Below are 12,441 nucleotides of genomic sequence, written 5' to 3' on the forward strand. Positions count from 1 at the left end.
AGGCAAAGAATGCATAAAATAGTATGAATGAAGAAGCTGATAAACATGTGGATAAATCTAAATAAGAATTGACAATTAAATATTAATAAAACAATCATATTTTAAAAGGAAAAAATTAAAAATAGTGTAGATCCAAAATAAAAGACAATAATAATTTGAAACATGAAGGGGAACAGCAGTCCTTGAATTAAATGAAGAAAGGTAAAGATACCTAGAAGCTTCTGGAATCTGTTAAGTCAAACACTGATGTTAAAAATGTAAGAGTAATCAATTAACAGAAAAAATTCCAAACCAGTAGGAGGAATCTAAGAGATTAAAGAAAAGTTCAATCAATCCAAAACCTGGAAAAACAAAAGGAAAAAGAAAACAACAAAAAACAAAGATAAGGCATTTAAAAATAGAAAATAAGATGTACTAAGTAAATCAAAACGTAATTAATCACAACCAATGTAAACAGATTAAACTTGCCTGTTAAAGAGATTTTCAGAATCTATACATGACTCATAAAATATCCAGAAATATACAGACCAAATACACACCAACTATACAAAAGCAAATTTAGCTGTAATAGTATTAAGCAAACTAGACCTTAAGCAAGAAAAGCATTATTAGGGACAAAGAGAGTTAGAAAATAATGTGGAAGAAATCTCCCAGAAAGTGTAGCAAAAAGATAAAGGATTGGAAAATAAGAGATTTAAAAAAAAAAAAAAAAAAGGAAATTGGCCAGACGCAGTGGCTCACACCTGTAATCTCAGCACTTTGGGAGGCCGAGACGGGTGGATCACGAGGTCAGGAGATAGAGACCATCCTGGCTAACATGGTGAAACCCCGTCTCTACTAAAAACACAAAAATAAAATTAGCCAGGTGTGGTGGCAGCGCCTATAGTCCCAGCTACTCAGGAGGCTGTGGCAGGAGAATGGCGTGAACCCAGGAGGCAGAGCTTGCAGTGAGCCGAGATCGCGCCACTGCACTCCAGCCTGGGTGACAGAGCGAGACTCCATCTCAAAAAAACAAAAAATAAAAAATAAAAAATTACAGGACTGGTCTCATAGGTACAGTATCTGAATAAAAGGAGTTCCAGAAAGAAAGACAATTTAGAAAAGGTCAGAGGGTTGGAGAAAATCATAATAGGAAAAAATATCAAGACAGTAGTCATGCTTTTCCAGGCTGAAAAGGACCACCTAGTTAATACCCATCAAAACTGACGAAAATAGATCTGCACAAAGGCATATCATCAGAAAGTTACAGAACCTTGGGACAAGAAGGTATATGAAACTTCCAGAAAGAGAAAATAGGTCACATGTAAAGGACCAGAAATCATGATGACTTCAAGTTTCTTATCAGAATTACTGGAGGAGTACAATGGCATTGTATCTTTCAAAATTCTGAAGGAAAATTATCTCTAGCCAAGAATATTACAGCTAGCTTAACTATCAATCAGGTGAAAGAGTAAAGAGTGGTTTGTTTAAGAAAATGATATCGATAGAATACTTCTTGCATCAATGTAATGAAGGGAGATTTAGATAATTGTCAGAGAACTTTGTGGTTGAATTAGTGATAAGAACATAGAAAACATAAAATCAGACAGTTATCAGCTCGCAGAAAAATGGAAAGTGCAGAAAAGGAAAAGTAATTACAGCATGCTGCAAGGATCAGCTATAAAGGGCATATTTGCAGTCATAATAATATCAACACTTGGTCAAGCCCAGTGGCTCACGCCTGAAATCCCAACACTGTGGGAGGCTAAGGTGGGTGGATCACTTGAGGTCAGGAGTTCAAGACCAGACTGGCCATCATGGTGAAATACTAAAAACATTTTAAAAAATTAGCCGAGTGTGGTGGTGCGCGCCTCTAGTCCCAGCTGCTGGGGAGGTTGAGGCAGGAGAATCGCTTGAACCTGGGAGGCAGAGGTTGCAGTGATCATACCACTGCACTCTGGCCTGGGTGACAGAGCAAGACTCTGTCTCCAAAAATAATAATAATAACAATAATAATAATATCAACACTTAATATTTATTGAATCAAAAGGATGATATATTGTGAGAATGAGGTGATGAAAATGGTGCATGTAAATAGTGAGAGAAAGCAGAAAGGGGAGCTAAAATCTCACCTTTCATGTTGAGAAGTCAAAGACAAAACCTAAAATTGACAAACCAAGAGGTAGATATGCAATCATGTTGTTTGGTGACATGGAAGCAAATAATAAAAGAATCCCCTGAAAAAATTTGAAAGTGGTTGCATCTAGGGTCTTCTGTTTTTTAAAATGAGACATTGCCAACTGATCTTTATAGAGATTTTACCAATTCATTCTCCCCTGGGCAGTATATGAGAGTGACGCACCACATCCCACTTGATCAACTGAGGTTCTGTAAGGAGTAGATGCCAAGCCAGGGTTATTTACCCAAGAATTCTACTGAGGTAAATGCCTGGGAAGGACAAAATGGGGAGGAGGGGAACACAAAGAGCCTTTGGACTACAATGCAGGTCTAACACCTGTGAAAGTGGGAAGGAAGACTCAGGTAGGAAGAAAAAGCTTACACTTTTACACAGTAAATGGATAGTCCCAGAGCAAAAGTTGCAGGTATGGACAAGTTATAGTATTCCTACTATACTCAGACATTGACGGGGAGCAGCCCTGGGGAAATGTGTGAGCCCAGCTTCAACATGTGAGCTGCAGGTGATCAGAAAAGGCAGCAGCCTTCAGTGAACTGTGTTCAGTGATGTGTTGGAAAATGATTAACAACGAGCTCTACAGAAAGTTTTTTTAAAAGGCCTTAATTTGTAGCTTTTGCTACTTTCTGTAGTGTAAATACTCCCACTGTGGCTAATTTCAAGCTACCACTGTGAGATCACTAAATGCTGAGTTGAGAAGAGATGGTAACAATTGGCTTTCTAAAGCCAGGAGCTGGACCCAGGGTGCTGCTGACTGTACTCCACACAGCACGTGTTGATGAAAGGAGATTTGAGCGGTGTGCCTACTTAGCTACTACACTCAACAGCCTAGTGTCCTAACATAGTTTCGGTCTTTGCAGCGTGATAAATGAAAATTGTATTTAGTGGAGTGGGCACCGGTAGTCCCAGCTACTTGGGAGGCTGAGGCCGGAGAATGGCGTGAACCCGGGAGGCGGAGCTTGCAGTGAGCCGAGACAGTGCCCCTGCACTCCAGCTTTGGCGACAGAGCAAGACTCTGTCTCAAAAAAAAAAAAGAAAAGAAAAAAGAAAATTGTATTTAGTGTACATTTACTTTGCATTTCTTGAATTGAGCAAAGTTGAGAGAATCTTTTAATATATATTATTGCAGTGTTACATATAATTATAAATGTTATTATTACACAATATATTTACTGTAATACTAATCAAGCCAATCTTCTGATTATTTTTAATTGACAGAAATAATTGCATGTATTTACTATGTACAACATGACGCTTTTAAGTATGTATGCATTGTGGAATGACTAAATCTAGCTAGTTAACGTATGTGTTTCTTCACATAGTCATCATTTTTGTGGTGAGAACACTTTACTCCCACTTTCCTAGCATTTTTCCAGAATGTAGTACATTGATTGTTAACTATAGTCACCATGTTGTATAATAGATTTCTTGAATTTAGTTCCATCTAACTGAAGTTTTGTATTCTTCAACCATCTCTCCATTCACCCCACCCCTTGGTAACTATCATTCTACTGTATATGAGATGAACTTTTCTAGATTCCACATGAGTGATTGCTTTTATTAAAATCTTTAGGCCTATGTTCTAAATAACCAAAATCTCAATGTATTAATGTAATCATCTGTGTAGTGTACAAAACATAAATACTGCTTATTGTCCCCTATCATGTGATTTGTATTTTCAAAATTAACTCCTTTAACTCACTTCAGAAGATATATTTGAAAAAAAAAATCTTTAAAACTTTGATGTCAGTGGACTCAAAACGTGGAAAATGAATTACTATGATTTCTTTTTTCCCATAATTTATAAAGTAATAATTACATATACAGTATAAAAAATACAATGTCTACACTTAAATTTGGGGGAAATAATATTTCTATTATTATAGTTGATTGAATGTAAATATTTTATAGAAAAAGTCACTGAAGAAAATTTCAATCTATCTCCCAACACACATAGAGAAATAATAATATATTACAATGTATTATAATAATAATAACAGAGTAAAGAAGTTTCCATCTGAGCAGTCTACAGAGTAGAATCTCTAGGAACATCTTAGGACAATTAAGTTAGTAATATTATCATTATGAACACATTTTAATAACAGATACATTCTATATTGACTCTTCTATATATTATGAATTGAAATTACTGGTTGTATCCTATTAGCTTGGTGTAACAACTTAAATATCATCCACTACTAAGTTAGAGGCTGAGAAGCTGTGGATGAAGTGGTCTTTTAAGCTTCTACATATTTTAAGTACTTCTAGGTGCACTGATAACACTGAAGAAGCAGAGCCTTACATTAGACCAGACATCAGAAGTCATCTGATATGGTTTGGCTCTGTGTCCCCACCCAAATCTCATCTCAAATGGTAATCCCCACATGTCAAGAGAGGGACCTGGCGGGAGGTGATTAGATTATGGGGGCAGTTTTTCCCCATGCTGTTCCCATGACAGTGAGGGAGATCTCATGCGATCTGGGGGTTTTAAAAGTGGCAGTTTCCCCTGTGCTCCTTTTTCTCTCCTGCTGCCATGTGAAGAAGATCCTTGCTTCTTTCCACCAGGATTGTAAGTTTCCTGAGGCCTCTCCAGCCATGTGGAACTGTGAGTCAATTACATCTCTTCTGTTTATAAATTACCCAGTCTCAGGTTGTATCTTTATAGCAGTGTGAAAATGGACTAATACGTCATCCAATATCCACAAATATACTCAGACAAAATGTATAGCAAAAGCTATGAGGAAGAAACCAAAGGGACAAAAATTCAAAATTGCTGTTTCATAAAAGTTTATCTTAATGTTAACTCTACCATTGTTATCATATGTGTCTTGAGAGGAGGAGTCAAAAGATCTGTGAATGAATAGTTTTCGAATGCTGCAGCTTTTCAAAGAAAATACATCTATTTATTAGGTTGTTATAAAAGTAAATGTGGTTTTTGCCATTAAAAGTAATTGTGAAAACCACAATTACTTTTGCACCAACCTAATATCTTCTTTTAATCAATTATGTAGTTTGTATACTGTAGTTCACTTCAAATGCTGCCGCTTTTCTTCTCCTCCACTTACTTCTTCCATCCACAAACTCCAATTCCCAGTAATCAGTACTTTCAACCAGATATCAAAGAGAAGAAACAGATGAAAACTAATTTAAGGTAATCAAATATAATAACTTTTGGCAAGGTTTTCAAGAAAGTTGAAAGTGGTGGCTAAAAAGAGGTTTGGATTATCTGTGGAAACCATTTATCCTGATGTTTTCAAAACATATGACCCACAGTACTCAGAAAACCAAAACAAAAAACTTACCTCATCCACATTTTCAAAGGCATTGATGATGTCATAAGGTAAACAAGACAGCAGATCGATCACAAACCAAGTTTTCAGATAGTTCATCCTTATGAGCTTAGGGTCAGAAATGACCTCTCCACCGGGACCCACGAAAGTCGTGTGAAAATTTAAAACGATGTCAACCAGAAAAATAACGTCCACCACACTATCCAGTACCAGCCAGGCTATGTTGTTTTGCTTTGTTTTGAAGGAAACATTATAAGGAACCATAATGGCGGTGTAGAAGGTAAGAATTAAAATCACCCAATCCCAAGTAGTTTTAAAAGCACAATAATGTAAAATAATGTGTGGTGGCGTCTTTGGCGCTTCTTGTTTATACTGAGGAAGGATATCTGATCCCAGCTGAAGAACCTAAAAGAGAGAAAATGTGTTTATATATGACTAGGTTATCTCTGCACAGTCAGTGATGAATTCAAATCTACTGGCAGTCAAACCACAGCCAGTCATGCTCCATAGTCTTGCCTCCCTCTTCTGAGTTGTTCTAAAATTTGTTCAGAGGAAGTCACTCCAAGTCCAATTGCTCTACCAAAGCTGATCTTTCTGCTGTTCTATCTGGCCTGCTCTGATGCAGTAGCCAACATTGATCCACAACACTGCTGGATGTCCACTTCCACAAGTGCCTCCTGCACACTCACTCTGCAAGCCTGCCTAGAGTCACATGGCTCTCATGGACTGTCCAGAGTTATTTGGGTGACATACCATTATCTATTCTTCATACACATTTAGCACCTCAGGAAGCATAACTTTGATTCTGATGGCCTTGCTGGACCCTGGCATCCCACTGTTGGTGATGCTGTTGTTGAGTGATACTCAGCAAGGGCCCTGATGGGTGGCACAGCAGTGTAAAGGGTTGTAAAGGGTATCGCCTGCTTTTTCCCTTTCTCCCTTAGATCTGGACTTAAAGAATATTGTGTTTCTTGCCCAAGTGCAAATTTCCTTTAGGGAAAAAAAATATTAAATACTCAAGTTTGTTTCTGTATACCAATTCAAATGGAAAAATTTCAGCGTATGGTTATATGAACCTTGAATTACACTAATTAGGTCTAATTACAGTAGAACAAAGATAAAAAGCAGATGACAGAGCGAGAGTAGAGGTTTGTGTATCCCTGGGCAAAGGTAACCAACACAGGACATAGCATTGCCTTCTGGAACCTGGAACCTGGGAATTCTAAAAAACAGTTGAGGCGAGATCACAAGGTCAGGAGATCGACACCATCCTGGCCAACATGGTGAAATGCCGTCTCTACTAAAAATACAAACAGATTGGCGTGGTGGTGCGTGCCTATAATCCCAACTACTCAGGAAGCAGAGACAGGAGAATTACTTGAATGCAGGAAGCAGAGGTTGCAGTGAGCCGAGATTGCGCCACTGCACTCCAGCCTGGCGACAGAGCGAGACTCCGTCTCAAAAAAAAACAGACAGTTGAAGGGTAAATCAAAAACTTCTGCCCTGTGCCATCAATGAAGCCAAAGACAATGTATGTGTTAAAGAGTTTGGTAAATGGAAATTTTTAAATATTTTCAACAGATTTGCCCATTGTATGTATTCAGTTATTCAGTGTCTCTAGGACTAACGGGACTCAGGAGGTAAGAATCAAAAACTCCAAATCATAAAATCATAAATGCATTAAATATTTAGATGTAAGAATGGATAAAAATAAAAATACTTGTTAGCATGTAACTCTGAGTTATAATATATGCCACAAAACCAAACAAATATACTAGCATCTTTGGAAGCTTGGGAGAGAATCCTAAAGTTCCTCTCATATACAGAACTTACATATCTGAAAACTAAGAATATAATATCCATTGTTACTATTTTTGATATGGAAAACATCATTGGTGGTCTCTTTAATTGTATGTTATAATCGTTATTTTTATATTGGTGTTTGTAAGAACACTTGTAAAGACATTTTATGTATTTGCCATTATCAGTACCTCAGTTATGTTTTTCCCATGATGTCTTAAATTACTTAACAGCAAATCATCCTACCAGGAGTTCAGATTCATGTTGGGGTGAAGTATTATAGATACACAACTGTACATAATCATGTCTTTTCTTTTGCCTTTCAACCACTGGCCTGTCAATTCCAATTTCATTGTGTTAAACATGAAAATTGCCTTCATATTCAATGTTAGTAGTTTACCATCGATATATACACAGTCTATGTTTAACCACAAATAAATCAAACTTGGGAAATCAGAACAAACTCAGTGCCAGGGTGCATTACCACCTTCGTGGACCTTAAGCCTTTGTGCCTTCCTGGACTCCTTCATGGTGAAATCCCATTCTGCTAAAAATACAAAAATTAGCCAGGTTTGTTGGCACATGCCTGCAGTCCCACTTACTCTGGAGGCTGAGGCAGGAGAATCACTGGAACCTGGGAGGCAGAGGTTCCAGTGAGCTGAGATCGCACCACTCACTGCACTCCAGTCTGGGCGACAGAGCGAGACTCAGTCTCAAAAAAAAAAAAAAAGTGTGTATGTATATATACATATGTGTGTGTGTGTGTGTGTGTGTGTGTGTGTGTGTGTGTGTGTGTGTGTATTATAACAGCATTCCTACAAAGATAGATACATTAATATCACACATTCAATTTTTGTTTTTACCTAAAATTACCCTGTTTTCTTCTGCTGTTAATAGAAATTGAAACATCTCGCAGGCCCGTAAAAGTGTTGTGGGGCCCTGGACACTGTGCCTACTGTGCTGACAGATGTAAGCCCTGCTCAGTGGCCCGGATTAATGCAGGTCTCCTCTAAAGATGGAATGGCATCACCCTGAAGTCAGAAAGTCTTAAACCTGGCTATACATTAGAATCATCTGGGGAAGTTTTAAAAGAATACAGTATACTTATACCTAGACTCCACCCCGGAGAATGATTAAATTGGTCTTGTTTGGGTTCTCAGAGAATCTGTATTTTCAAAACCTTCCCAGGTGATTACAATGTACAGCCCAAGGTAAGATCTCTGTCTTACATTTCTTTAGACATTCAGGACCCAATTCTCTAGACAGTGATTTGCATATGTAAAGCCCTCCAAAAAAATGCAAGATGAGGACAAAAAGGAGGAGGAAAGGGTAGAGAAGGACAAGGAGGAGGAAGAAGAGGAAAATGGCAACGACAAAAAACAGTGCACAAAAAATAAGCTTCATCTTTTTCATATGCAAAGCACCACTAATCTTCACTCTGTCCCTGGGCTCTTTCATAAAACAGTGAGTAACAGACTCTTCATTTTCATTGTTATTTCATTTGTGCTTTTATAAGCAATAAGCCTTTGGAGGAGGGAGGATGAAATCACAGTTTTTGATGTATTTTTGTACCAATACAGACACATTCTTCCTCTCTGAAGATCTGAGAGCATTGACTCCAACAAAGTCAGGCCCACTGACTGATGTGGCGGGGTGTATATATTTATCTCTACCCAACATAAAAGTGAACAAGCTAAAGGCAATCAGCAGGGTGTCAGTGCATGCGGAAAATTAATTAACTACCTTTATGGAGACTGGAATCTTTGTAACTGGGGATCAGCTCCAAATTTGGGGGATTGGGTAGAATTGAGATCAGATTTATCTGTCTTTGAAAAAGTAAAAGCAACTAAAATTCCATAACTAAACCAAATACTTGCATTGAGCAAATTACAAGAGTTTTGAGTACCACTGGAAAAACAATATTGTTGTACTTATTTGGTATTTCTTTTATGTCTATCTTTGGAGATCTAAGAGCATGCGCTGCAGGTATTCTGACTAAATGTCTATCAACAATCTTGTTATTTCTGTATGCTCTCTGAAATCGACCCTAAGACCTGACAGAAAGCAGTTTTATATCAGAACCAGGTTTATGAATAAGGGATGACTGGTAAAGAAACTAACACTAATCACAGAGCAAAGAAAAAAAACAGATGGGATGAAATAGGAATAAGTTTCTCAAAAACAAAAATGAGAAAATGTCAAGGGGAAAGTTTCTTTCTTTTCCCTTGACATAGAGAAAAAACAATACTGAGTGATTCTGGGTGCTAAGGGAGAAGATTTTCTTCTCCATGGCCCCCTTCCACTTGTTCTCGCTCTGTTGTGTAACCGACAAAAGAAAAATCCTGAATAAAAGTGTGGTTAAGACCCCAAAGGAATCATGACTATAAAAATTAACAATCACAGAAACAACCTCCTACATTTCAGCTTAATTTGTAGAAAGAAACAGGCAACTTTAGGCAGAAGAGAAACTAGCTCCAAAATCTAAGCATTTTTGCAAAAGAAAGTTGTTATCTCATTGTCTGCTTTAAATCTTGTACTAATTGCAAATTATCTTTTAAATACTGTGATTATTATTACTAGTTAATATTTAGTTATATTAATGTCTTATTTTGGTCTTCAGAAACATGTCTGCACATCAAAGGATTCATCTTTACCCAAGCTAACAGTGCTATTTAAAACAGAAAACCTAAGTCTTTTTGTTAGCCATGGTCTAAGAAAAACTCCATGGTCTTCTAAATTCAGGGAACATACTTTACTTCCTAATCCCCTCCAAACCGGATTCAATATTTACAAGTTAAGAAAATTACTCTGAAGTGCTTCGACTCACTTTTCTGCAGCAGAGAAAACTGATAAGCATATGGATTTTATCTTTCTCTTTTTTGGTAAAAGTTACCTGAGAATATTTTGTGAGTGCAAACGTAGTGCTCAGCATAGTTTTGGTAGCTTAATGAGCTTTTTGGCATCTTTCATACCAGTAATACAAATTATGGTTATAGAAGACATGTGAACAATAAAGCTATTAGCTGCCTCAGAGTTCTCGCCTCATTTTTTTTCTCCTTAGTCTCAGGGTAACATCGTCTAGTCACAAGACTTGAACAGCTGTAACTGTGAGGGTGACACTGAAGCCTACAACTCAAACTCAAATATCCTTCCAGAGTGCCAGACCCATAAATCTCCCTGCCGTTCAGGCATCTCCACTAGGACTTCCTATCGGGCTCTTCAAACTTTGTATGCCCCAAACTGAACTCACGATCACTGTCCTCAAATCTTCTTTCCTTCCTCTTACATTCGTCAGTTTATTAACCAACAGTACTATCTACCCTGTCGTCTAAATCAAAAACATAGAATTGTCCTGGACTCAACCCCTTGTTTCACACACTATTCTAATGTATTAACAAATGTGTTTACTCTAATCTTAATGTGTCTGCAATCCACCCACTTCTGCTACCACTACCCTGCTGACAACCGTGGCATGCTAACTTACTTACTGCTAGGACTTCCTCACTGGTTTCCCTACCTCCCCATTCTCCACAGAGCCACTAGTTCAAGCAGGAGTTTTTAATCATTTTGTGCCTGGGATCCCTATGGCAATCTGGTAAAAACTATGGACCTCTTCTTAGAATAAAGTTTTTGAATTAACACAATAAAAACATGAAATTACAAAAGAAACCAATTAGGACCCACCTCCCTTTGAGAGGTTTTTCTGAGGCACAAAGGTCATTTTCCTGGCACATGAGACACCAACCACCACCATTTCACTATATGCCACCCCACCTTCTCCTTCCCCAACCGAATTCAACTACACTAAAGTCATACTCAACGTCATCATACTACCTCATCTCTGAGCCCTTGTACATGCTGGTCTCCCTGGTAGGAATAAACTACATCCCTTCTTTACCTGACTAACTCTCACATTTTCCCTTCAGAATTCACTCAGCCCAGGTATCATTTCACTCACACAGCCTTCCCTAGGACCCCACATTTGGGCAAATTCTGCACGAGCTCCCACGGCACCCTGTCATTGCATCTTTTCACATCTTATGATCAGTTTCCTCTGTTGGATATTTAACTCCTTGATGACAGGGCCCATTTCTTATTTATCTTTACATCCTTTGCAGAGTGCCAAGCACAGAGCATACCCTGAATATGTGTTTGCTGCATATATGCATGAAGTAATGAAAGAACTCCCTATCTGATATGCTCAAAGAAAACCTTACACTCTACAGACATGACCTGGGATGTCATTAGCTACATTCCCATTTCAAAAGTTGGAGAGAATAAATAGAAATATTTGGGATTTCTATATTTCTACAAGGGAAACATAAATTATCAGCTAAGCATTTATAAGATCATAGCCAGAAATATCTATATTAAATCATTTTGGGGAAGAAAAATGTACCAACACCACCATCTTGGGAAGCAAATTTCGTCTCATACTTACTTCAGCTAGTCTTGAATGTTTGTGGACCACCTCTGTTTTATTCATTGGTGTGAGCTGCTGCAAAACACTTCGGCTATTTGTCAAAGCCCGTGTCAATCGGGCAAATTTCGTCCAACCTTAAAAATAAGGAAAGAAAGTCTCAGTTTTTCATACACAATGAATAAGGAATCCAACATTCTTGCTAGCATTAAAAAGATCTCAGCAACCACATAACATACAAAATGAATGCAAAGTATCAAACAAAAGTATTTTCTTTCCTTCTGTATAGACGTGCTCATTTATTTGAAGTGTGGCCATAAAATAATGAGCAATTTTTATGTGTGACTTTTGTGTTTTGCCCATATCTGTGACATAGTCCCTGTAGCCAAGGCAATTAGCTGTCCACAAAATTCTGTGCTCCTCCTTGCATTGTATAGCTTTCTTACTGCGAAATAGCTGTCCCATCAGCAACATATTTCCCAGAATTTCTTGCATCTTAGTATGACCTATGTCCCTGGTTCTCACCAATGGAATGTAGACAGAAGTAATGTGTGTCACTTCCATGTCATGATTTAAGAAGCAACTGTGACTTCTCCATAATTTCTCTTTCTTTCTACCAGGTGGAAGGATGCAAATGACAAGGCCCAAGGGGATAGCAAAGCTGCTGAATAATTGTGTGGGAAAATGCCATATGCCAGCCAGGATCCTTTGCCTTGGACTGTTATATGAGCAAGAAATGTGCTTCTATTGTACTAAGC

General features: G+C 37.9%; 1 protein-coding gene across 1 annotated transcript in view; it reads right to left on the reverse strand.

The window, feature by feature from the left end:
* Nucleotides 1–12,441, reverse strand: part of KCNH5 (potassium voltage-gated channel subfamily H member 5) — a 351,733-nt gene that overhangs the window by 279,522 nt on the left and 59,770 nt on the right. The window contains exons 5-6 of the mRNA XM_030811835.1: nucleotides 11,705–11,820; nucleotides 5,476–5,868 (exon numbers count right to left, since the gene is read on the reverse strand). Coding sequence (XP_030667695.1) covers nucleotides 5,476–5,868; nucleotides 11,705–11,820 — 509 coding nt within the window. The remainder of the gene's footprint in view (nucleotides 1–5,475; nucleotides 5,869–11,704; nucleotides 11,821–12,441) is intronic.

This window comes from Nomascus leucogenys, chromosome 1a (genome assembly GCF_006542625.1).
Source record: "Nomascus leucogenys isolate Asia chromosome 1a, Asia_NLE_v1, whole genome shotgun sequence".
NCBI lineage: Eukaryota > Metazoa > Chordata > Mammalia > Primates > Hylobatidae > Nomascus > Nomascus leucogenys.